Source organism: Felis catus, chromosome D4 (genome assembly GCF_018350175.1).
Source record: "Felis catus isolate Fca126 chromosome D4, F.catus_Fca126_mat1.0, whole genome shotgun sequence".
Lineage (NCBI taxonomy): Eukaryota > Metazoa > Chordata > Mammalia > Carnivora > Felidae > Felis > Felis catus.
Window position 1 is genome coordinate 92,376,053 of NC_058380.1, and position 25,311 is coordinate 92,401,363.

A 25,311-nucleotide genomic window follows, 5' to 3' on the forward strand; every position below is an offset into this window, starting at 1 on the left:
CAATGGTCAGGGGTCTCCGGGAGAGCTTTAGGCTGGGGGACAGGACGGAGCCACTCTGTAGACGACCACCAGGCCGGCGGCCGGTGCGTCTGGGGGCTGGAGATGCCCTCTCTGCTCAGCCACCGGGTCAGACCTCCCTGGACACGGGCCCTTTCCCGGGGAGGGGGCACTGAGTCCCAGGCCAGCTGTGCTCATCGGGGGAGGGTCTCTCTGCCGCCAGGGCCGCCCCCCTGCACTGCCCGCTGGGCCCAGGGCGGCGTGGACTCTGCACGTCCCACCACGGCGGGGCCTCCCCGCCACCCAGCAGTGGGAGACCCCCCACGGGCACCGCTGGGTTTCCTTCTCTCCCCACCCCGCAGGTGACAGGCCCACGTGGTCAAATCGGCCGTGCCGCGGCGTGTGGCCCGCGCCCTCCGCGCTCGGGGGCCGTTTCTGGCACCTCACAAGGCCGACGCCAGCGGCCACGTCCCACACCCCACGCCCGCGCGGCCCCGCGTCTTCCTGTGTCCGTGGCTGTCCCTGTTCTGGGCATTTCCTATAACGTGGATCACACAGCACGTGGCCTTCTGTGTCCGGCTTCTTTCAGCCGCAGGATGTTTCAAGGTCCGTGGAGCCGTGGCGCGCGTGGGCGCGCTGCTGTCTTCCGGGCTGGTGCTACGCCACGGCTGCTGCGACAAGGACGGGCCCCCTTTTCCTATCGATTTATCGCCTGATGGCCGTCGGGCCGTGTCCACACTTGGGCTGCTGTGCTGCCGTGAACGTTCGTATTCGGGTGTCTGTCTGGGTTCCTGTTCTCAGCCCCTCGGGGGAGTGGAACCGCCAGGTGTCTGAGGAGACGGGGGGCTGCAGCCCCCATGGTCTGCGGCCCCAGGTCCCCGGCAGCAGCACGCCAGGCCCCGGTCCCTCCGTGTCCTTGCCAGGACTTGCTGCTGTCCGCTTTGCCCTGCTTTGTAGCCGCCCCGTGGGGCCCCGGTGGCTTCTCACACTGCGGTCCTGACTCGATTTCCCTCGAGTCCCCTGGTGCGTGCCTCCTCCTGTGCTGTTGACTAGATCACCCGTCACAGACGAGGAGCCACCTCTCAGCCCACAGCTGACAGGCCGTGGATGTGGGGGACAGGATGATGGTGGTCTCAGGTTTGGGGACCCTCAGGGGACAGGGGGTTCCTCAGGGATGAGGAGCCCTCAAGGATCAGGGGACCCCCAGGGATGGGGACCCCTCAGGGACGGGGAGCCCTCAAGGATGGGGGACCCCCAGGGATGGGGACCCCTCAGGGACGGGGAGCCCTCAAGGATGGGGGACCCCCAGGGATGGGGACCCCTCAGGGACGGGGAGCCCTCAAGGATGGAGGACTCTTCAGGGACAAGAGGCCTTCGGGGACAGGGGACCCTCAGGGGCAGGGGACCCTTCAGAGAGAGGGGACCCCTCTGTGACAGCGTCTCCTCTGGACTGGGGTCTTTCCAGACCAATCACCTTGAGTGCATGACCTCCCCCAGCAATCCCACGCCCTGCCTCCGTCTCACCCACTGTTGGGGCTGACACGGGCTGGAGGGGGGCAGAAGGACATGAGACACTCCTGCGGTGGCCTGGACCCCCACGCCGGCACCTGGCTCAGAGGACACCTCGACCTGGGCGCTCCGATCAGAAGTGGGGAGGAGCCTGTGCACACAACCCCGCTTCCCTCACAGCCACCAAGACCTATAGGTTACGGAGGAAGGTCCCAGGGCAGCCCGCCCATCCCCCCTCTCGGAGCAGCTCTGATGTGACACAGGGCAGCGGGCCAGGCGCTTTTTGACCCCCTGTGACAACCCAACAAGGTTCCCCGACCCAGACCCCCCGCGGCTCAGAGCCCTGTCCTCCCAGAGCAGGGGTTGCGTGCTCACGATCACAGAGCCCCGAGTCTTGGGGATGCCGCGGGTCTGGCCGGGCTGTTTCCTCTGCGTGGGATTTGCCCTCCACACCCGAGAAGGTGGTTTAGGCGCTCGCCGCCCCCACCTCTGCCCAGCCCTTCATCGGAGCCCGTAGCCTGTTCCCCTGGCAGTGACCCGGGAAGCCAGGGCGTGATGCTGTTGTGTGCGGGCTCAGAAAGGTTGAGCCAGTGCCCGAGGTCACACAGCTTGGGAGGAGCCTGGGCCAGTTCACCCCACCCTGGGCTCTGGTGCCTGGCTCTAGCAAGACCCCTAAGGACAGACGTGAGGGGCTCGGCAGGGAGCCGGGGGCACCCCCCCCCACCTTCTCCAGGACCTGGCTCAGCCCCAGCTCCCCACGCAGGTGTCAGCGAGTGGGCCCCCACGGCGGCTCCCCTGGACGGTTTCTCAGGAGCGCATGGAACCGAGGGTTTGAGGGCTGTGCGTGCCCCTGGGGGCCTGTGGCCACCCCTCCAGGGGCGAGCCCCACGGCCACACCCACGGGCTCACGCACGCCCATCGCACACGAGCGTCCCTGACTCTGGGGCCTGCGGAACCCGAAGTTTTCCCTCAGGTTTGGCCTCGGGCCCCACGCACGCTCCGCCCGCGTGACAGCGGCTTCTCAGCGCCCCGTCTATTTTTGAATGCCAAGAGGGGGCTCCGCCGGTCAGGAGGGAATATCTTTATGGTAAAAAATGAGCCATGTTGCTTCAGCTCCAAGAGGGGTGGGTTCTGCCACGTCGCCCAGGCAGACTGATGAAAATCCTGCTTCATGAAGCCGTGGCTCCCCCATTAATTAGGGGGAGGGGGCCCTCCGCACGGCCGCACACCTCGCCCACGGCCAAAAGCTTGTCAACATTTTCCACGAAGAATGAAAATGTGAATACCTTTCAGATTATTCAATGTCACCAAGGTATGGAGAAAGGTCGCAGTGCTGGGTGTCATTTATCTCGTTGCGGATTTAAAGAGCTTTTTTCTATTAAATTTCTTAAAATTAATGTTTTATGTTGCTCAGAGTAATTTGAACAATTATGGGCTTAAAGAATTGATCATTACAGCCCCTGGGATTTAGCGTTCCAGACTGATTCCTTTGAAAACCCACTGATTTATAGCCTTGCTACTCAAGCAGGCAAGTCCCCAGGGTGTGGACCCCAACCCCCTCCTGTCCACATCTGGGGGGCCGGTCCCCCAACAAGCCGGCCAGTCCTGCGGGGGGTGGGGTGGCGAGGAGGGAGGTGAAGCAGGGAGGGGAGCGGGTCTCAGGGAGGGAGATGTCCCTGCTTTGGGAATCATCCTTTGAGGTTTCCCCCCCCTGTGCAAATTTTATACTTAAGACCCTTTATGTGTCGGCTGATGTTATCATTTACACTATTCAGGTATTCACGCTTGATAATGTAATACATCGCTGGGTTCAGAAGTTAACAGGGGCGCCTGGGTGGTTCAGTCGGTTGAGCCTCGGACTCTGATCTCAGCTCAGGTCTTGACCTCGGGGTTGTGAGTTCGAGCCCCCAGCTGGGCTCAGCGCTGCGCGTGGAGCCTGCTTCAAAAAGGAAAAAAAGAAAAAAATAGTTAACAACCCTGCCCTTCCCCACAAAAAGCTTCGCGAGCTCAAGGGGGCCCCGAATCCGCGACAGGGCGCCCCCACCCCAGCGTCTGCCAGCCGGGCGGCTGCCCTCCTCCTCACCAGCAACACGGGTCGTCCTGGGCAGGGCCCCCCCCCCGGGCACCCCTCCCGCCGCCGCGCCAGCCCCGGGCCGCCCACACCCACCCGGCTAATGGGCTTTGTGGTCCCGGGACGTGGGAGCTGTGGTTCTGCCCAGCTGGCGCTCTGCTCGGATGGGGATACCGAGGACGGGGAGGCTCCGCGGGGCCGGGGCGGCTGTGGGTCTGATGGCCGAGCACATCTGCCAGGTGCCTGGGTACGTCTCGCGTGTCCCCTCCGACACCCGCCAGGGTCTCCGCGCTCGGGCTGGGCGGCCCCGGGGGTCTCGGGGGGAGGGGGGGGAGGCCGCCCGCCCCCAGCTCCGCGGCACCGACTTGGCTCCGGGATTATCGACGCGCCGCCAGCTGGAGCGCGCTCGGCAGCAACTGCCAACAGGCGGAGGGCCCCGCGGGGACACTTAGCACTTTATTAACCTGTCAGCGCCTAAAAGGTCCCGGGCGGCCTGGGGGAGGGGCTCGAGCAGGAGAGGGGGCGACTTGAGGATTTACGCCCGCCCCCTCGGGGCCAGCAGGTCAGACAGCGCCGGCTCCTGCGCCACCGGGCCCCCAGATCCCAACTCCGACCAGGCTTCTTTCTTCCCCGGGGGCTCCCTTTCCCCTCCAGGACCCCGCCCACCACCCCCTGGGTGGCCCTGACCTTTGAGCACCATCCCCCCCTGGCTAACCCAGAACCGCTCACACTTCCGGGTGCCACGCCTTTGCTCCCGTAGGTGCCTCCGACCCTCCTGCCCTAGCCTGGCTCTTCCCTGCCCCACGCCCCCCACGGAATGGTTTCGGGGCCCCTGCGTCCTGCCCCGAATCTTCTCCTGGTGCCTCCCCGTTCCCTGTCCCGGGGGCTGCCCTGTGGGGGCACGTGAGCCTGCAGCTGCCGGGACCTTCCTCCCAGGAACGCTGCTCCTCCTTCCCAGCGTCCACCCCTCTTCCCTGCACTGGATGCTCATCCGCAACCCCCCCCCCCGGCCTGGTGCCCCAAATGCAGTGGAGGCCCACAGGGCCGGGTCGTGCCCTCCGGTGGCGCACCTGCCGGGCGAGGGGCGGCCCCAAGCGCACAGACCCTCTCCTTACTTACATCTCCCTTGGAGGGGCTGCCACCTCTGTCTCCACCTCGCGGGAGGGCTCAGAGGGGGCGGCTCACTTCCCCAGCATCACACAGCAAGTCACAGATGGCGAGGAGTGGAGTCCAAGTGGGCAAGACCCCCACGACCGCGTGCCGTGAACCTCCTGACCAGCTGACTCCACGCCGTCCTCACCGCCGGTGCTGCTCCAGCTGTGAACACATTCCCGGGCCACCCCAGCCCCTGTCTCTCCCAGGGACCGGGCCCCAGCACCCCCTTCCCCATTTCTCCCACGTCTCCTTCCGGTGCTCAGAAGTTTGGCCAAGATCCAGGGACAGAGGGGCCCAATGGTGCCACCCCTGAGGAGGAGCTGCGGCTACTCCAACCGGCCTCCCCGTTTCCGGAGAACTGCCCCCTCTGCCCCACGCACCCCTAGCCCCACTCAACACACGGACCCTCTAGACCATAACCGACAAATTTATTGAAGTCTTGGAAAGAGCTGATGGTCAAAGAGTACATAAAAACACGGGACGTCCACAGAACCAACAGGTAGCTTGGGATGCACGTTTGTGGGGATAGCTGGGCCTCACCCGCGGCCGGCCTGTGAGTCTGGGGCGGGCGGCTACACGCTGTCGGGGGCGGAGGAGGAGGAGGCGCCCGATCCTCAGGCAGTTAGAGCGGCTCCCAGAGGGAGAGCCGCAGGCTGTTTGGCAACGGAAATCGGTGGGCTGGGCGTGGCCTGGACGCTGAGGGCCTGGGGGCGGCTGTGACAGGGAGGGAGGTCCCCACGGCCTTAAAGGTTGTTCGTGGAGAAGAAGGGCGCCCGGGAGTGGCATCTCTTCGGAGGGGCGGTGGAGTCAACAGAAACATCCAGAGCCAGCAGCCCCAGGGAAGAGGGGAGAGGAGGCTCGGGGGAAGGTGGGGGCTGGGGTCAGGGAGGCTCCCGGAGGGACCAGGAAGGACACAGGCGTGGTCCCCCCCTCGGCCACCGCCTGCCTGGAGAGAGGAGACCGACCCATCTCCGACCTCACGCGGGGCTACACAGCTGGAGCTTGGGAAATAAAAGCACGGTTCGTGCTATTTTCTTGATTTTAGAAAGAGAAGCATCTTCCCGCCTGAGGACGGTGCGGAGCGAGGCCCGGAGTGAAGGCCCAGCCTGGGCGGGTGATGGTTCGGGTCTAGAAACAGCAAGCGTCCAGTTAATTGGTCCATAAAGGGAGGAATCTGCTTACAAAACGAGGCTCGCTGGGCGGGCCGGCCACCGGGTCCAGGGAGGGGGACGCCCTCTGCGCCCGAGGGAGGGGCTGCGGGGTGTGGCCCTCTCTCGAGGCCCTCATCCTGTCCCCCACTGCTGCCAGTGGCACCTGCATCCCGCGGAGGTCCAGGACTTCGGGAAAGGAGGGCCGTGCGGCTCCAGGCCACCCAGCCGGGGGTGGGGGGTGGGGCGGCACCGCAGCCCTCACCCCTCATGGCCGGCGCTCGGGGGAGCCGGGGGCCTCGGTCAGAACTGAGCGTGGTCCACCTCGTCCAGCCAGGAGGCAGGGCTGGCAGGGAAGTCGGGGTAGCCCCCGCTGCTCCCCGTGGACAGGTCAGAGCTGGGTCCGTTTCCTGCCAGCACCCTCATGGGCGGGGGCCCACCTGGGGCCCCTGCGGGCACCAGGCCCAAGCCGGCATCTGGGTATACTAAGCTGGAGAGAAGGGGTTGGGGGCCAGGGAGGCTCTGCAAGGCAGCTGGGGACGGGGGGACACCGTAAGGGCTGCCGGGCCGCAGCTCGCGGTACTGCTCCGGGCCGGCCAGGCCTCCGTGCTCCAGCGGGAAGCTGCCCGGGGCTCCCGCGGGCCTGCCCAGGGCTGGGGTGGGCTCCCCCAGGCTGCTGTAGAGGCCGCTGGCAGGGCCCATCTCGGCCATGGACGGCTCATCTGCAACGGAAGTGGATTGTGCCGCTCAGGGCCCGCCCTCCTCCCCCTCCTGCCCTCAGTGCCCCTCCCCCAGCAGTGGCCGGCCCGCCTCTTCTGCACTTAGAAGTCCTGCTGCCCTCGGCCCCCGGGCTTGTGCAGCTCAACCCCACCCAACATCTGAGGAACGGTGGGATCCCCTGGGGGGAGCAAAAGCAGTCAAAACCCAGAGCTGCGGGACAGTCCCCGAGACGGCTTTGGGAAAGGGAGCACAGAGTCCACTAATCCCATTTTGCAGACAGCTCAACTGAGGCGCAGAGAGGCAGCGTGACTCATTGCCCAAGGTCACAGTGCAGCCAAAGAGAATCTCTTGCAGAAACTGTCTGAGGACGGGCACCAAGGGGTAAGAAAGAGGTCTCCCTGGCACCGAGACTGAGACAATCAGCCCCCACAGAGGAGGGTGGGCTCCCCCCCCCTCCAAACAGCCAAGACTCTTCGTCACTTACCCCAGAACTGTGCTGCCCACTTTCCTAAAAAAATCATTGCAAGGGCCAGGAACCAGAGGGTTGGCCTGGACCCTTTCCCCATGAGAAAGCCTGCTGCGGGACACGTGGCCCACGGGGGCTGTCCACCCCCAGGGGAGCAGCTGAGCAGCGGCCCAGGGGCCAAACCCCACGGCTGGGGGACGGTGGGGGCCAGGGTCCATCAACGGTCCCCTAGCGAGGAAGTTCAGTTTGCGGGCTCCGGGCGCCCAACGGGCCCAGGTGCCGCGGGACTCCCGGGCTGCGGCTCCCGGGGATGCGGGGGCTCCGGCGCCCCGCCGTTACCGGTGAAGGAGACGTCGGCGTCGCTGTCCTGCCCCTCCTCCTGGACGCTGTCCTTGTCGGACTTGGAGCCGCCGCGGGCGCGCTTCATGTTGCGGAAGTACTGGCCCCAGCGCTGCCGGCCGGCGTCCTTCTTGAGTCGCTTTTCCTTGGCGCGGCGGTTCTGGAACCACACCTGCGGGGCGGGGGCGGGGTGGGGGTGACCAGCGGCCTGGCGGCGGGGAGCGGAGGGGGTGGGGGCGCGGCCGGGCGCGGGGCGCTGACCTGCACGACGCGCATGTCCAGGCCGGTCTCGGACGAGAGCTGCTCGCGCACGTGGCGCGCGGGCTTGGGCGACGTGTTGTAGGCGCTCTTCAGCGTCTCCAGCTGCTTGGCCGTGATGGTCGTGCGCGGCCGCTTGGCCGTGGCCTCCGCCTCTGCACCGCGAGGGCTGGGGTGAGGCCGGGCGCCTCGGCCGCCCGACGCACCCCACCCCCCACCCCCGACCCCGCCCGGGCGCGGGGACCCCGGGGAAGACGCGGCTGGCGCGCGTCCGGGCCCGCGCGGAGGGGCGGCTGCGCCGAGACCTGGGCCGCCAGGAGGAACGCGCGGCCCCCGCCGGCCCGCGCCTCCCGCCTCCCACCTCCCCTCCTCCCGGTTGCTCTTTGTTCCGAGGCTGTGGGTAAGGCCGGATCCTCGCGGTCAAGGGTCCGGGGCGATAACTCAGACCAGGGGTGATAATCCACCCAAGCCAGACCAGCCTCCCCGCGCCCGCGAGTGAGGAGGCCGCTGAGACCCCGGCCGCTCTGCGAACTGTCCCCACCCGGCTCCAGCCCCAGTCCCCACCCCAGGCCTGCAGGGAAGGCGCTTCAGTTCGCGTCCCCGAGCGAGCGCGCTTCGGCGGGCGCTGGACGTGGGGATCCCTCCGCGCCCCGACCCGACGGGCGCCAGCCTCTTTTTGCAGAGGGGGACAGGAGGGTGGGTGGACCCGGGTGGGTGGACCCGCCCACTGACCGCGCTGCTTGGCCGTCTCGTAATCCGCCTTGCACACGAGCCGGCTGTCTTCCATGAGGTAGAACTCGTCGCCCGTGGCCAGCTGCCGCTTGCACACGACGCAGGCGAAGCAGTGCAGGTGGTACACGAAATCCTGGGCGCGGCGCACCACCTGCGTGGGCGGGATGCCCAGCTGGCACGCGGCGCACTTGGTCCCGAACCGCCTGCGGGACGCACAGGGCGCGGCTCAGCGCGGCGTTTGGCGGCTCCTTCGCCCGGAGCGGGTTGGAGAGCGGCGAGCGGGGGCGCCGCGCTGGGCGGTTCAGGAGGGAGGCTCACCCCGGCCCTGCCCCTAAATCACCGGCCCGGCAGCCTCGGCGGAGCCGCACAGAATACCGAGAAGGGACCCAGGGACCCTGGTCAGGAAGCTGGATCCGTGGGCCAGGTCCCTTAGACCCCCCAGGCTTGTGCCTGGAAAGCACCCCCTCCCGAGCATTAAGGACAAAAACAAGACCAGAGTTAAGAGGGAGTAAATCCAATCAAGTTCTGCAAACTTGGGTTATCTTTTGAACGACTGTTCCCATGATTTACAAAATTAATTACCTAGGAAAAATTAGGCGCCCGGCCTCGCGGGCCGGGGCTGCGGTGGAGCTGCCCCAACCCCTGCCCCTGCCCCCTCCCCACATGGGTGGCGGGAGGGGCCGGCTTGGCGGGAGCAGACTTCCCCCCTGCCCTCCCGGCCGGGGCTCGGCCGCACTCACTTGAAGAAGTCGTCCTTGCAGTAGACGCTCTCTCCGCGGCTGAAGCAGCGCTCGGCCAGGGGCGCGTGGCAGTCGCTGCACCTCAGACACTTGCTGTGCCAGTGGCGGTCCAGCGCCTTGAGGATGAAGCGGTCCAGGATGTGCTGGTCACAGCCGGCACACAGCGGGATCTCTGCAGGCCGAGGAGCCGCCACGGTCAGGGGTGCCGCCCGGAGAGGGAGCGTGGAAGTCACCTTCCCGCTCCAGCCTCCGGGGCCGGCCGGGCTGCCAAGGGACACCCCCTTCCCCGCAACCCCTCTTCCCCAGCTGGCACGAGTGGCTGCTTGGCCTGCCAAGCGTAGCGAGTGCCCAGCACCGAAGTCCAGAGGCGGGCCCACGGTTAAAATTGGGGGAAACTGAAAATGGTTTAGAAGTGTGCCCTTGAGCAGGAAGGGGCCCAGGCCGCCCCGTTAGGCCAGACACCGTCGATTGCAAAGTGTTCCCAGTTAGCACGAAGGGTGCACGATGAGCTCAAATGAAAATCCCGCCCTAGGGGCTCTCTCCGTCACCAGGAGGCAAGGCATGGTCGTGGGGCACCCACCACCCAACCCCCATCATTATTTTGCACAATTAAATATCATTGAAGCTGGAGATTGCTTGTTTAAGCGTGGCCACCCAGCGCCGTGGCCCTGTCTGCAGGCACCAACGTAAACACACTGGTGTCCTTGTCATCTTTGGGAACCCTGGGGGGTACTTATGCATGGGCTGGACAAATGCATCCTGGTCACCAGACTCAATCGCCGGTGGCTGACAAGAGTTGCTGGGACACTTGGTCCTGCTGCCCCGGGACTGCAGGCCTCTGGGGGAGCCAGGCTGGGGAAACTCTGGAGTGGCCTGCGGGAGCCACTGGCCCATAAGGGGCTTTGCAGGGTGCCCGTGGGCTGAGTGTCCCTGTCGCTTTAGAAAAGGTCTTCCGAAGAGGAGAGCCAGCGGCAGGACTGGAACCAGTGCAAACACCATGCCCACCTCGCGGTGACCTCCTGGCCAGCCGCCGGCCCCTCCGGCTCCAGGCCAGCCGGTAGTGCGTGGGGGACCAGAGAAGGGCCTCCCTCCTGAAAGAACGGGATCGACCTCCATCCGCAGCGACGGGAAACTCCAAACGGACGCGATCCCGCGTCGGGCCAAACCGCGGCCCCAGGTGCAGGAGCGCGGGCATCCGCCGCGCGTCCCAGGCCCCCCTCGCGGGCCGCCAGGGCAGCCGGCCTACAGCTGGTGGCAGGCCGGGCCCGCGCCGCGCGGATTCAGCACCGCGACCCGGACAGCGCCGGGCCGAGCTCGCCCGCCCCCCGCCCCCCTCCAGTCCGGCCCCGCGTCCTGCAAAAGCCGCTCCCGCCGCGCGCCCCTCGCGCTCCCCGCCAAGCCTTGCGACCCCGGCCTTACGCTGCATGGCGGCTCCAGCCTCGGCGGGGTCTCCTACCCTCAGCACCCGCGGGGCCCAGCGGAGCCTCGGCCCCGCCGCCCGCTCCCGACCAGCTCTCCTGAGCGATCGCGTTCGGTGCCCGCCTCCCCTCCCTCTCTCTCCCTCCGCCCTCCCACCCCTTCCTCCCAGCCCCTGCGGCCAACCCCTCCCAGGAACCGTCGGAAAAATAAATAAATAAATAAGTAGGGGACGGATGAGCCTCCCCCCCACCCCCCCCAGCCTGGATGTAACCTGTTTCCCACCTGCTCCGTCCCTGCCACTCCCCGCAGGCCCAGGCCCGCCTCCGTCTCCTTCCCGTGGTCTCCCGGGCCGGAGAACGTTTGCCGATGGCCCTCCTCTGGAAGCAGTGCACAGGGGAGCGGGGGGCAAGGCTGGTGCCACCGGGAAGCTGGACCGGGAAGCTGGGTCTTTCCTGTAGACGGGTCCTGAGAACCGTCTGGAGCCGGCCAGTCAGCAGGTACGTATGGGTGCAGACAAGATCCCCGCCAGGAGCGACCTGCCAGCGGGCTCCAGCTCTACCCCCTGGCCCCTGCCTCTGCCTCTCTTTCTCCCGCCCCCCCCCGAAAGTGTGGAGGGTCTGGGTGGGGTCGGCCCTCTTGGGGATCCTCTTGCCCCGTGGTCATTGAGCTGCGCGGTTCTATCCACCTACTCTCCTGATAAGGGAGAGGGTTTGCTAAATCGGTCCTGGGACCCCACGGACTCTCCGGCCTGAGCAGTGCGGCGCTGCGACCACGCAGCCGACAACACAGCTCCAGGGGCCCCGACGCTAACTCGCTGCTGGGGCCCTTGCACCCATGCCCTCCCCGGTCCCCTGTCTGCCGCCACCTCCGTGGCCAGGCCCGGGAAGGAGCGAGGAGGACCCCCGGCTGTCCCCGGGGCGGCCGCTCAGCCTGGGCACCCACCTCGGCGCAGGTCCTCTCTCCGCGCCAGCAGCGCCAGGAGCAGGTCGCCGCCCGCCGACTCGCGGCCGGGGCCCAGCTCCCCGCGCGCCTCCATGGGACCCGTCTCCTGGCGCCGCTGCTCTCCCGCCCCGAACTTTCCCGGGGCCCGGCGAGGCCACGGCTTCGGTGGCCCCAGGCTGGTGTCCGAGCTGTTCCCCGCGCTGCTGGGCGCCGCGCCCGCGGGCCGCCCTGGGGCCCGGAGCCTCAGGCCGCGCGGAGGGCGGAGCGGCCGGGGGGCGGGGCCGCGACGCGGGGCGGGGCGGGGCCGGGGGGGGGGGCGGTGGTTCGCTGAGGCGCGCCCCAGCCGTCCGCGGGCTCTGCGCGCCTTTGCGCGGGGACTCCGGGTGCCCGGGCGCCCCCCGAGTGCCCGGCCCGAAGGCGGGGACAGTCACGGGAGGAGCCAGGCCAGGGCTGCCCGCGGGCGCTTGCCCGGGTCCCGCAGCTAACCTGCCCGGAGCCGCGGGCTGAGGCCTGGGCTCCCGCGTGCACGCTCGCGGGTAGGCTCGGGGTCCGGGGAGGGCGGTCCCGGAAGGAGCCGAGTCCTACAGCCGCTTGAGAGACGGGGCTGGGAGGCTTGGTGACAACGTCTGGTCGGCAAGAACGCGACCCGAGACCCAGCGAGGACGAGTGTGGCGCCAAAAGGCTCTCAGCCAAGCCACCAGGAGCCAGACAGGACCTCAGACCTCCCCGCTCTGACCAGCTTCTGAGCCCCACCCTGAGAACCGCCACCAGAATGGGCGCAGAGAAGAAGGGCGATTCCCGGCAGGTACACCCGGTGTCCTCGGCCTGGACACGCGGCCAAGACTCAGGTCAGGAAGGACAGAACTGGGAAAGTCGGGGTCCGCCCTCACTTTCCTCCTCACCCACAGCGCCCCAGCTTGCCCAGAATGCAGGTCCCACAGTTAATTTTCCAATATCCTGCCCCCGGTGCAATAATTAAGACACAGCAGTGTGGGGCCATTGCGGGCTGGGGCTGGTGAGGGCAGGCACCCCAGGCAGTGCTGGGGAGCAGTGGGGTTTATGCCAGCCTTCAGGTCCCTCCACCTGGGACTGGCAGCGGGCAGTCCTACGCTCCTTCTCCTGGCCTCCAGTTGCCGGGTCTGTGCGCTTCAACAAGGGGACCAGCCTGGAAGGATGTGGGCAGGACACAGCGCCTCCCAGATCCCAGCAGACCCGAAGTCTCACGGTTTTGAGCGAAGGCTCATATGACACTTGTTACCCAGAGGACAGGGCAAGGGTGCACCCGCTGGGGAGCCGAGTGGGTGCTGGGTGTGCTGGGTGTCGCCTGTTGAGTGTCAGCTGCTTGCAGAGGCCTGCCTGGAGGGACCGAGTGTGGTTCGAGGGGGGAAGGGGCAAGCAGACAGCGGGTCCGGGAGGTGGCGGCCCCACACGCTCAGCATCTGGCCAGCCAGCCGGCAATGCCTCCATTATTTCACAACGTCCATGGCAATCTAGTGGCCCTTAGGGAGGGTGGTTCAGGCGGGAGATGCAGCCCAGGGGTCTCAGTTCTGCACTGTTGGGCGGTTAGGAGGTCTGTGTGGGACAGCTGAGGGGCGTGGAGTCTGGAGGAAATTGGCGCCCCTCACTCTGCCCTATCCCTTCCGCCCCAGCAGCGCCTGCAGGGCCCCTTCTGTTCTCTGCTGTCCTGGGCCCCTTCCTCCCCGCTGTCCCTCCGCCTGACTCTGCCACCCTTGCCGTTTCTCCCCTTGTGGGTGCTCTTGCTCGGGCTGGAGGCCAAGGGGCTCACGGGGGTCCTTACCCCGAGTCCCACCGAAGGTGCAGACGGCAGCGGCCCCGGGGGCCCCGGGCCGATCTCTGTCTCTACCCAGCTCGGTTTCCAGCAGCATGGCGACCACCAGGCCGAAGATGAGGCCCGAGTGGCCCCGGGCAGCCCTCCTCCCTCCTCCTCTGCCACCCCGGGGGAGGGCTCGGAGCTCCCCAAGGTCCCTGGAGCCTCGGAACGGCGAGCCTATGGTGCGCGGTGTGGCCAGGCGGGAGACTCTGGGCCCGGGCGCTGTCCGCGGTGCTGAAGGAGGCGCGCGGCTGCCCACCTCCCCACTTCCCCAGGCCCCCAGTTCCCCACCCCTCCCCACGTCCTCTAACTCCGCCCACCACCCTCTTCCCCCAGCCCTCCTCCCCACCATCCCCCCTCCCTAGGTCCTCTGTCCTTGCACCAACTTCCCCCCTGCCCTGCCCACCTCCCCACCTCCCCAGGCCCTGGTCCCCCACCCCCTCCCCCACTCTGCCTGCCTTTCCCCCAGCCCCTCCTCCTCACTTCCCCACCTCCCTAGGTCTCTGGTCTCCCCACCAGCTCCCCCACCCTCCCCCAGATTCCTCCTTACCCACTTCCTCTCCTCAGGCTCCAGGCCACACCCCCACCGCCCCCCCCCCCAGGGCCCCCAGTCCCTCAGCCAGGCTTATCCCCTCCCCACGGCCCCTCCCTTTGCCGCTGCAGGCAGCTTGCCCTGCCGGCTCTGCCCTGAGCTCCAGGCCAGCCCAGAGGCTTGGGGTTTGAAGTGAGTGGGCGGTCCACCCTGCCCTGCGTGGCAGAGTCCAGGACTCGGCAGGTGGCCCCTCCAGCCCCACTGGCCTCCAGCCCAGGCCCCCATGAGTCCCTGGCTCCAGGTGTGGCTCAGCAATTAGCTGTTGCTGCTGGCCTGAGGAACCTGTTGCATTCACAACCTCTTGCCCAGACCTCCTGCTGGCAGGCCCCGCACCCCACGCCCCCAGGACAGCACCCGGAGAGACCCCGACAGACACTCCTCAGGACTCCAGGGCTGTAAAGGGGTCACCAGATGGGGGATCTACACGAACGCCAGCACCACACAGGCCGGGAATGGTGAACGGTCAGTGCCCTGCCCAGCTGGCACCACCAGGGGCTGCCTGTGCCAGGGAGGGGGTTACCTACCAGCTTCCACAGGGCCTGGCTGGGAAGGCGAATCCGAAGCAACCGCAGCCAGCAGGTCTCTGGGAAGCCACATGTGACTCGGGACCCCCCCCCCCCCCCAGCCCCCAGCAAAAAAGAAAGGTAGAGGCAGGAGAAGAAACCAAAACAGTTCAGACTCTGAGGCAACAAACAGGTGCCTGGGGGCTCCCTTCTCCCAGGGTTCCCCAGAGGCTCCCTTAACCGGGGCGCCCCTGGTGCCCTAAGTCCTGCAAGTCACATGTGTCTCAGCTGTTGTCCCATCTCAGTCCATCTGCCTGCCGTGTGACTTGAACCAAAACCGCTGTCCCGCGGGCGGCTCCCAGCTAGATCGACCCCAGGAAGAGAATCCATAATTCATCGTCCGGTTTCCACCTTCCACCTCAGCGTCTGGTTCAGTACAAGAGGCTCTGGAATTTCGGATGTCCAGTCCACAAACTCCGGAGGGGAAGGAGGGCTCCCTTCTGCACCCCGACTCCTATCACTGTTCCAGGGAGCTCACAGTTTCAAAAGAATCACAATCTTCTCAAATGTCAGATTCATTTATTTAAAAAATGTGCACAGTATAGTTCACTTAAATACAAAACGTTCACTTTCCTTGCAGGTAAGAAATTCCAGACATTTCCATGTCAATTAGCTTCTTTTTAATCAAAATCCCTCCATTAAAAATAAATACCCATTTAAATTACCGAACTAGTCAATTCATTAGTCTCAATACTTACAACTTTAGAAAACAGACCTCAAACCTTGCCTAAACGTAGTGCCCGGTTCTGAGCAGGTCACATGAGGCGCCCGCGGGACACGCGTCCGGGGCCGTCTCGGCAAACCACCTCTCCCGGACCGCCCGCGGACTACTGGAAGCCTGGCCCCTCAGGGAGCCTCAGACTTGTCCCTCCAACGGTGGCGACCTCGACTGCGATGCTGTGAGGGACCCTAGAGCCAGTCTTGCCTTTCCGACGGGTTTCGTGGCGCTTCTGGCAGTGGTCGCGTCCTGCCACCTGGTGCCGGTTCACACCACGTGAGGAAACTCACTCGGGGCAGGAAAAAGCATCTGACGTGAACCAAAAGGCAGTTTAGTTAACGGTGCTAAGTGTTTCCCTTCGGATTCTGTGTGTAAATCTGCCTGATTTTTTAAATGAAAGGAAACGATACGGGGTCCTCCGGAACCCAAGCGCACGACCACGTACGAAACACACAGGCTTCTGGGGGTTAAAAAAGTGTCAAACAGAAAGAGCTCTGATGGCCGCCCAGGGAGGGCCCAGCTCCACCGGCCTCGAGGCCGTGGCCGTGAGAGCCCACCGCCCCCCAGCCTGCGGCGCCCGAACAGGTACAGGCCGGTGGCCAACTGTGGTCAGTAAACACAGAGCACACACTAGGCACAGTGGGAAAGACTAGAACCTCACGGACACGAGAGCACAGACACATCTGAGTTTGCGGGACAGACCGACAGTCACAAAGGATCTCGACGAGAACGGCACAGTCCATCCTGTCCGCTGACGTCTTCAGAGGCAAACTTACCTCTAAATCACTTGGGTTTGACGAATAATGTGCTAAAATCATCAAACGGTAAAAAAGTCAATCACCAAAACCTGGGGCTCCGGGGCCCTGTGCCAGGACCCTTCATAAAACAGCTTCAGGGGGATGAAATTTGGCCTTAAAGATGCTGAGGACAGGACAGGCCACCCCGGGGGGCCACCGGGCGTCACCGTCTCGCCGGGCCCTCGGGTCCTACCCTCTCAGGTCACCGGCAGACCCTGCAGGCGCCGCCCCATGTGACACAGAGGGTGAGGGGCTCGTTCCCCTGCGGACTCCCCTCTGGAGGAGTGTGTCCCCCACGCCCCCTCCCCAGGGGCTCCGCCCTTGGCGCCATGGGACGGGCTGTTTGCTGTCCTGCCACCAGATTAACACAGGCCCTGCCTCTGCCACCATTCTGTCCCCAGCCTCCGCTCCACGCGGCCTGGGGGGGTGTTTCTCGCAATGCAGCGACACCGCGAACCCTCCTCTTCCCTTCCCGCTTTCTCCAGACTCTGCATCTGCAGCAAAAGGTGCCTGCAGAGCACGAGGGTGACGAAGAAGTCGTCCCTTTGGCTGTGAGCGGCTTCAGCAGAAACAACCAAGCGGCTGAAAAGCGCAGACACAAGCGAATCTCCGAGGACCCGACTGGCTTCGAGAGGCGGCCGGGGGTGGGGTGCGCTGGCGGCCGAGCTCCCTCTCTGCTCCGGCCGCGGCTGGTGGCAAGACACTGCCCGGTGGCCTCCTGGTGCAGGGAAGGGCTTGGCTGTGCTCCAAACCCCAAGCCAGGGAGCGGAACGTGACGTGCGTCCAGAAACCCAGGGTGAAGGCAGGCGGGAAGAATTCTGTCTGTTTGGCCTGGACTCCCGCTCGTGTTTTCAGTCAGATCTAGAAGGGTAAAAATACAGATGTCTTTTTGCGGTCGGATCTGTAGAGGCGTCCAGGGAGGACCCCCGGACAGCAGTCGGCCCCACAAACAGCGGCTCGTCCTCGGCAGGAGAACCGTTCGTTAAACGAGGACTTGGGGCCCGAGACGCCGTCTGGTATGAAACCAGGTCTGAAGTGTTTATAAAATCCCTGATCGTCATCGTTAAAGCTGCAGGGGCGCGGTGGGGCTGTTTCTCAAGGCGCTTCTGTGGTCCCGCTCGGTTCTACACGGACGGGCGGTGATGCCTGACCTTCCATCGCTTGGAGCGCACCCGGAAGAAGAAGTACATCATCATCAGAAACAGGGACGAGGCCACGTACAGCACGACGCAGAGGCTCATGTCCAGGCTGGAGAAGCCCATCCCGAGGAAGGGCACGACCGCCTCTGCCTCCCTGCGGCCCTCAGCCCAGCTCACGCTCTGGAGTCTCCCGTCCAGGCCGAGCTGTGACCCCTCGGACAGGCGGGGTCTGGGAGGCAGCACGCTGGGTGGACGGGCACTCTCGGCACGCTGGTCCCCCCGAGGCTTCTCTGGGGAAGCGCGGCCCCTCTCGCGCTCCCCGCCCCGGTCGCTGGCGTCTCCCTGCTCCTCGGCGTACGTGTCCACGAGGTTGCCGCTGCCGTAGTGCTGCTTCAGGAACAGGAGCACCTGACCCTCGTTCCAGCTGTGCAGGCCCTTAACTTCCTCGTGGCAGGCTGGGCAGAGGTCCGGGCTGGGCCACGGAACCTTCGGAAACTTGGGGTCCTCACTCAGATGGCCTAGGAGGGGAAAGAGAGCGACAGTCGAGGTGCCTCCTGATGACCTGACCCGTGCCCTGACCGGGCCCGTGCCCCGCGAACCCTTCCCCCGTCCCCCCACGTCCACCGTGACCTCCCATCACTCCTGCGCGGGCGCCTGGCCCCCCCCCCCGGTACCCACGATGGTGGGAAGGCTCCACGCCTGGCCAGGCCTGCCCCCGCCCGCAGCTGCTCTGTCCCCCGAGACCCCGAGGCCCCCACGTGATCCGGTGCGTGTCCCACCCGCACCCGTACGCCTGCCCCGGATGCCGGCGGTGCAGACGACTCCAAGGCACTTCAGGCGTGTGCAGCCCCCGCCCCCGCCGGCCCTCCCCAAACCCCAAGAGGATCTCCAAAAACGACTCTGGGCGTGAGGCCCGCCTGCGACAGGGAAACCTCGCTGCCTGTGTGCAGAAAACCTGGCAGAGCCCGCTCCCGGTTCTGCTCCAGACGCGACACCAGTGGGGCGAGTCCTTCCCCTCCACACGTGCAAACGTGCGGTCATGAAACAGAACCACGCGGCAGGCTTTACCTGCACGCGCCCTCTGGCCGGCACGGGCTCCACACGGTAAATAAACGCGAACCCGCCCCGCGTGCCGACGCCTATGCGGTGCCCGGACGCACGTCAGCACCACACGTGCGCGCGAGGCCGCGGGTCGGCCGGCCCCGGGCCTCTGCCCGACGGACACGAGGACCACACGGGCCAGGAGCACAGTAAGTGTGGCACACGGCGCCCTCGGCTCCCGGACTCCCACCCCCCCCCTGCGGCCCTGCCGGTGCTTCTGCAAGTAAACGTGGACCAAATGCCTCCGTCTGATGGGTCTGAAGCCACGGAGACCCTCTCCTCTGCCCACAGGCACGGGCGGGAGGGCGGGAGGGCGTGCGGACCACGGGGGCCCAGCCACCCTGCCGGGGACCGACACACACTCACGTTACAGACACGGGGAGGTCCGGGCAGGTCTCAGGGCCTCCAGGGAGCCCGGGTCCCAATCCGGAGGCCGGAGGTGGGACCGGGGAGCATGGGGGGGGGGGGGCGGCTACAGAACCCAGGAGGAACGCGATGACTCAGGGGGCGCGCTGGGCTCCTGGAGCAGGGTGGGCCCGACACGCAGAGGCGTGGGGGCTCTGAACCCGGGCCGCGGGGCACACGCCTTGCCCTGCAGCTGACGGCCACGGGCAAACCCCGGCAAACACAGAGGCGCTGTGGCTGCACGACCAGAGCCACAGCGGTCAGCTCTGAGCACGAGGAAAAACCAATTTTCTTTAGTGCTTTAGTTATAATATGTTTTATAATGCGGTGGATTAAACAAAAACCAATAGTTTAGTAGAATTTTCTCTTCATCTCTATTAAGATTTATTTGTCAGTGGAATTATTTTTAAGCCTAATTTTAATCTGCCACTGATTTGGGAACAGTTTGAATTACTTAACTCTGAGAAAATACATGCACCCTATTTGGTCTTGGAACAGAACTGCTTCGAGGGGTTTGCTCCCAGTCTGAGAGCAGATCGTAATCGCACAAAAACCGTTTACTGACAAGTGATCACGATCCACGACTGCCAGCACCAAACGTCCTCGGGGGCCTGGCGGTGACCCCAGGGGGAGGCGGCGTGTCCGTTTCCATGCAGCCCAGGAGCCCCAGAAGGGGGAGAACCGTCTGGAAAGCCAGGGACGCTGGCAGCCTGGAGGGGCGGGGTCACCCTTGGCAATCCCCGGGGCAGCCAGCATGGTGGCAGAGGTCAGGTGTCATCAGTACGTGTGCGGCAGGACGCGCTCTGGGGGGCCCGTGCGCGCAGCCACACTCACACCGGCCACCCCGCTGTGGCTTCTGCTCACCTGCCAGGCGGTTGTTGACCAAGTTATGTTTCTTCCAAAGCCAGAGGATCGCCTGGTCTGCGCTTCTGACGGAATCCATGGACTCTTTCGCCAGCTCCTCAAAGTGCTCGGCGCACTCCTTACAGCCGAAGAAGGTGCGAACGTACCTCCTGATGCTCTGCAGCACTGCCTGCGGGTCCCCCTCGAAACCTGCGGCGAGAGAGGGGACACACACCGGCAGCCCTGTGGGGTGCGTCCCAGGGTTTCCGCTGGAACCCCGGGCTCGGGCGGGCGGGGAGCCTGAGCCCAGACGCCTTCCGAGCCAGGAGGAGCGGCCCTGTGCCCGGGGCGGGGGGGTGGGCTGCCCCGAACACGTGGGACGCGCCCCGGCACCCAGGACAACGAGCCAGACCTTCCGGGGGCCGCGGGCTGGCTGAGCCTGCTGGCGAGGGGCATCCCGGCATTGCCCTAAAGACGTTCCGGGAACAACACACTTGCTCCAGGAAACAACCGCCCTGCCCCCCCCCCCCCCCCCCCCCCCCCCCCGACAGCAGAAGGAAACAGCCGCACCTCACCGAAATGAGGACCCCTCACGTCAGCAAAAGGGGGGCGGGCATGAGGCTGGCGCCCGCGGTTCCCTTCAGACAACTAATACGGGGATTGAGCCAACAAACAAGACTGAGATTAGAACAGATTAAACGTTGGCATTAAAAGAAATGCAGCAAAATAATTGAAAAAAAAAAAAAAGACGCGCTTCTGAGACCGAATCCGTCTTAATCAACAGCAGGCCCTCGCGGCTCACGTGAGCCCTTCCTTCGCTGCTGGTCGTGGTTCTGGGTGGGAGGGCCCGGCCTCGGCCCAGGTCCCCACGTCTGTCGTCAGCCTCGCCAGCCTCACCGAGAGAAGGCCCCCACTGAGCGCACGCCACTTTCTCCTCCGCTCGGCATGTCCCCGAGGGCGGCGGGTGGCGTGCAGGGTGGGACGGTGGGCACGCGGGGAGGACCCCCGATGGCCGCCTCGTCTGCCCGCCTCTCCCCGGCCGCCAGCTGCCGCCCATCACTGGGTAATCCTCCTTCCCTCTCCCCGCCGAACTGCTGTGCGGCCGGCCACCCTAATCTTCAGAGTGGACGAGGACCATAAACCCTACCTGTGGGGGATTAGAGAGCGCGGCGGCTTTTTAGTCGATGGGCTTTAAACAGGCACGAAGGAGAGGAAAAACCTTCCAAGACCTAATCCAGCGGGGTCCATCTGACCCAGTTCTTTGCGTGTGACATGAGGCCCGCTCCTCGGGTACGGCCTGTTTGTGCCCCGGAGATCTTTCTGACCACGTGCGCTGTCGCTCGGCCGCCGTTCCGCCGCGGCACTGGGGCCGGTGCCGGGAGCCCCCGCGTAGCCCCCTGGACGGCCCGTCAGCAGGCGCACTCCCCACCTCCCCCAGCAAGGTCCAAGGTCACCGCGAGGAGAGCCAGGGTGGCAGGGGTTCGCAAAGACCGCACACGACCCCCGCAACCTGACTTTGCCGCCTCCCTGTCGCCGGGCAGACTCCCCCACCCCCGTGGATCTGGGCGGGGCAACAGGATGCGACAGAAGCGATGCCCTGTGCCGGCTAGCCCGGGCCCCGAGGTCCTTCCTGAGCGGGGCCCACGCTGCCGAGCCACAGGATCCCAAGCAAACAAAAGGGTGTTTCTTCCAAGCCCCAGCGTTTGCTTTAGCTCGTCACGAACCAGAAGTTTACGGCCTTATTGGAAAGTGTCGGGCATGTGAGTCACAGCCTTTGCTCGATACAAACAGCGAAGCTGCCTCACTGAACCGACGGCTAGAGAGGGCAGGCCATCGACCCCATGGCCACCAGCGGCCCGCTTCGCAGGGGAAGGGCACACGCAGCCCGGCCCAAGGTGGATAAAACAGCCCAGCCCAGTTTTCGGTGTCTTGTGCAGGGCACAAAACACGACCATGCTTTCCTGATAATCAAAGTTATGCAAGCCAAGTCAGTCTTTTGTGGTTTCTAACCTCTTGTGCAGGCGGCCTCAGAGCGGCGTCACAGCCCCCCACCCCCAGGCAGGCAGGCTGGGCTGGCACCTCACCGCCCACCCAGGGAACACAGACGGGAAGGACACCACGCCGAGCAGGGCGCCCTCTCCCCCTGGCCGGCCCACGAGGCCAGCTGCCACACGGTGAGGAACGAGCGAGGCCCCGGACCGGCGACCACCCCTCCAGCGAGCTGGGGAAGGGTCCCTTCCGAGTGGAGACTTCAGGTGAGACCCCAGCCTGAGCCGACACTGGGCCCACAGGCCAGGGAGAGGACCCCGGCCAAACCACGTCTGAGCTCCTGACCCACAGACGCTCTGAGATGAAACTAAGCTGCTAAGCAGCAGGGTTGTTACCCAGCAAGAGACAACAAACACACGTCAAATAGGTTTCGCTGACGCTCATACTCTCCGAAGCAGAAAAATGAGGGGTTTGCCCTGCAGAGGAATTCCTGGCCAGCGTGCTCTCGCTCTCGGATTTATTTCCTACGGCTCAGCCGTGCACAGGCTGGTCTCTGGGGCACCGAGCACCCACCCGGGGACTGGGCAGAAGGTGTGGAGAGAAGCTCCCCAACCTCTCTCTGGAGCAGGGGACCCCTGGGCAGCCCCGGTGACGTGTGGCCTTGCATACAGCCTCTCACGATGCCAGGCAGGCACCGGCACGGGGACGGCTTACCTGTGCCATCCAGCGCTTCCGGATGGGCCCCAGCTTGGACGGTCAAAGTGTGGAACAGTTTCCAGAGAGCACACGTGTAACCCCTGAACTCTGGTCGGCTTCCTTGACATCCAACCCACTTTATGTGATTAATAAGGAATATTCCAGAAATCTGGGGGGGGGGGAGGCGAGTAGAATAAAAGATAATTGAATAGTTAAAATTAAGACCGTTGGTGAGTGTCCTCTGCTTTGATCGGGTGGTGGTTACACAGACTGTATGTTTATTAAAACTTCACCAACTGCACATCTGAGCACGTTGTGTGTTTAAATTCAGCAGCAAACACGTGAGACAGTACAGTGTCCACACCACGAAAGGAGGTCTCCAAACAGGGCGGTGTGGCCTGTTCCTCCCTGCCTTCGGGGAGGGGGGAAGGGCTCCTCTGTGTCCGGACAAACGAGAACACTAGAAAAGCCTGAAGGATGCCCCTCCCTCCCCCCAAGACCACTAAGAAGCCCAGCTGTGGAACATTCTCAGCCACCACGGATAGGGAGGCACGTGCCCGCAGCAAGCGGGAGCTTCAAGCATTCACCCCACGTCCACGCGGGCCTTGTGTCTTCTGGCCGGGAGTTAGGAGTTTGCTGAGGGGCGCCTGGGTGGCGCAGTCGGTTAAGCGTCCGACTTCAGCCAGGTCACGATCTCACGGTCCGTGAGTTCGAGCCCCGCGTCAGGCTCTGGGCTGATGCCTCAGAGCCTGGAGCCTGTTTCTGATTCTGTGTCTCCCTCTCTCTCTGCCCCTCCCCCGTTCATGCTCTGTCTCTCTCTGTCCCAAAAATAAATAAACGTTGAAAAAAAAAATTAAAAAAAAAAAATAAATAAATAGATGGTTCATTTCCTCATCCTCACAGGCATCTAACATGTTCAGGCTACCCCTCTAACTTTGAGTGGGGAAACATTCAGTTTAAAAAAAAAAAAGAAAAAAAGAAAAAAAGAAAAAAAAGGAGTTTGCTGAAAACTGAAATAACACACCAGCCCGACCACCGCACCACCCGAGCAAGCTGCCCGTTCCGTCGCGGCCTGCCTCCCACCGACCCGTGAGCTGACAGCGCCACAGGCGGGGGGCAGGGGCAGTGAGGGGAGGCGTTGTGCCACGGCACCGGAGCCCACGTGCCCGGGCTGGGCGTGGGGCCCTGGAGGGAGGAGAGTGCGGGTTCAGGGGGTGGCTACCCGGACGGTGGCGGCAGTGGGCGGGCCCTGAGCTCTGGCGGGGGCGGGGGCCGGGCTCACCCGCATCTTGTTGTTGGCCAGGTCGAGGACGGCGTTGTAGGGGATCCTGTCCAGGGGAAGGCTGGCCAGCCACTCCTGCAGCGTCTCCAGCAGCTTCCTGACTGGCGCCCGGCCGGGGAACAGCTGAGCAAGGAAGGACGCGCGCTCAGAGGTCGTCCGGGAAGATGCCTCCCACGGCAGCGCCGTCCCTGGGGACCTGGACCAGGTGGGGCCTGCCTGACACGGGTTTCTCCCGGTACTGGGGTGGGGGGCTCCCAGAACACAGAGCAGGGGACGGGAGGGGCCGCAGGCAGAGGCTTCTGGCCCACAGGCTCGCCCGCCCGGACTCCTGCACCTCGCCCGCCCGCTCGGCCACCCCCGTGGTGCAGCCCTGCCCTACGTGTCGCCTGCTAAGCGTGCGAAACAAAGGCGGCCACCGGCTCAGAAACCTGAGCGGAAACTTGCTGCAGCAGGGACAGGACAGTCCAGGCTGCAAAACCCCACTTCCTGCGCCGGTGACAACGTGCCGCTCCCAACTCGCCAGCGCTGGACTGCCGCTTTCGGCGAGCTTTAGAGGAACCGGCCCGGGTAATCTGTGATCCTCCTGGGCTGTGGAGCTCTACCCCTCCCTGACGCCGAGGACACAGAGGAGGTGGCGGGTGAGGAGTCAGCCCGTTTGTGACTCACTGAAAGCGAAGGAGGCCGGCGCGGCCTCTGAACTCTGATCGGCACAGCGGGGCACAGGCCCGTCTACACAGCCTCCGTCTCTTCTTGGAGACACGCTGTGCGGCTCACCGTCCCGTCCGCCATCAACTCCGCCTCCTACGGTTTACCCCACAAGTCGTACGACACAAGCAAACCGCGTCTACGACAGTGTTGACCAGGAACCACTGTACCGAGCACCTGACGTTTAGCAGGAAGAGTCCTTGATTTTTTTTATTTTTAAAGATTTCATTTTTCAGTCACCTCTATGCCCAGCACAGGGCTCGAACTCAGGGTCATGTGCTCCACCGAGCTAGCCGGGCACCCCGAGAGAAGTCCTTCAAAACTAAGCTTCCTGACCTTCTAGACAACAGGCGAGCTGGGCACCAGATGCGGGAGCAAAGGGCTCTGTCCCCAGGCCACTGTGACAGAAGCCCTCCCAAGGTGAGAGAGCAGAGGGGCCCCAGGTGCCCCCCCCCCAGGGGAGAGGGATGCCCTCCCGCTTCCCGAGACTCTGACCCAAGGAAGAGACAGGAGGCCCCGGATTCTCTGCCCCGGAGCGAAGAGTCCCGGCAGCACGGCCCCTCACCTCCCAGCGGCCACTGACACGTGCGCCACCACGGCTCCGGGTCCCGGCCGCTGGGGCCCACTCCGCACACAGGGATGGCTCCTGAGCGGCCTCCCCGCCCAGGCCCCGCAGCCTCTCTCCTCTCAGCCCGCCCTGCCTCCCTGCCCAGGCACCACCGGCCCCCCGAAAGTGCCTCCTGTCGGGCGCGTCGCGGTCCTGGCCCCTTCTGAGGCCCCGTCACGTCTGGGGGCCCGGAACTGGGTGGGCACCCGGCGGGCGCGTGCAGAGGGAGGAAAGAGCGGTCCCCCCGCTGAGGCCAGCGTCACTCCCCGCGGATCCCCGGGCACAGAGCCCGGCCCCCCGCGGCCCGGGTCAGGCACCACGCACCTTGGCGAGGACAGTGACGAAGTCCTTGAGCGTCTGTAGCTCGGCCCCCGCCAGGGACTTGTGGGCGGCCAGCTCGACCCTCAGCAAGTAGTGTAGCCCTGACTCTAGGTCAGCCGTGTATAGCTTCGACCTGAGGGGAGACAGCGTTCGGTCGGGTCAGGACACGTCCCTCGTGCCCAACGCTCCCCCTCCTCGCTCCCAGCCCGCGGGGACCCCCGCTCCC

At 65.1% G+C, this 25,311-nt stretch overlaps 2 protein-coding genes across 3 annotated transcripts in view; both read right to left on the reverse strand.

Moving 5' to 3' along the window:
• Positions 1–5,141: 5,141 nt before the first annotated feature.
• LHX3 (LIM homeobox 3) lies at positions 5,142–13,514 on the reverse strand. Of its 2 annotated transcripts, none has more exons than XM_023243040.2 (6): positions 13,295–13,514; positions 9,136–9,307; positions 8,396–8,598; positions 7,667–7,818; positions 7,406–7,577; positions 5,142–6,602 (listed from the first exon to the last, which is right to left on the reverse strand). In XM_023243040.2, the coding sequence occupies exons 1-6, from the start codon at positions 13,380–13,382 to the stop codon at positions 6,184–6,186; spliced, it is 1,206 nt and encodes a 401-aa protein (XP_023098808.1). In that variant the 5' UTR covers positions 13,383–13,514; the 3' UTR covers positions 5,142–6,183. The 2 variants fall into 2 exon arrangements, with proteins under 2 accessions (XP_023098808.1, XP_023098807.1); XM_023243039.2 differs by lacking the exon at positions 13,295–13,514 and adding an exon at positions 11,497–11,706.
• A 1,470-nt stretch (positions 13,515–14,984) lies between these two features.
• Positions 14,985–25,311, reverse strand: part of QSOX2 (quiescin sulfhydryl oxidase 2) — a 30,440-nt gene continuing 20,113 nt past the window's right edge. The window contains exons 9-13 of the mRNA XM_045042730.1: positions 25,089–25,218; positions 23,453–23,575; positions 22,189–22,339; positions 19,507–19,695; positions 14,985–17,654 (exon numbers count right to left, since the gene is read on the reverse strand). Coding sequence (XP_044898665.1) covers positions 17,122–17,654; positions 19,507–19,695; positions 22,189–22,339; positions 23,453–23,575; positions 25,089–25,218 — 1,126 coding nt within the window. The 3' untranslated portion in view covers positions 14,985–17,121. The remainder of the gene's footprint in view (positions 17,655–19,506; positions 19,696–22,188; positions 22,340–23,452; positions 23,576–25,088; positions 25,219–25,311) is intronic.

What these genes read in the sequence shown, in the direction of transcription:
- LHX3 (XM_023243039.2), bottom strand. Translation starts at nt 11,590, where the DNA reads ATGGAGGCGCGCGGGGAGCTGGGCCCCGGCCGCGAGTCGGCGGGCGGC. An exon ending in GAGAGAGGACCTGCGCCGAG is followed by an intron (nt 9,308 to 11,496) that starts GTGGGTGCCCAG and finishes CTCGGCCTGCAG; the next exon opens with AGATCCCGCTGTGTGCCGGC. An exon ending in CGCCGACGTCTCCTTCACCG is followed by an intron (nt 6,603 to 7,405) that starts GTAACGGCGGGG and finishes CTTCCGTTGCAG; the next exon opens with ATGAGCCGTCCATGGCCGAG.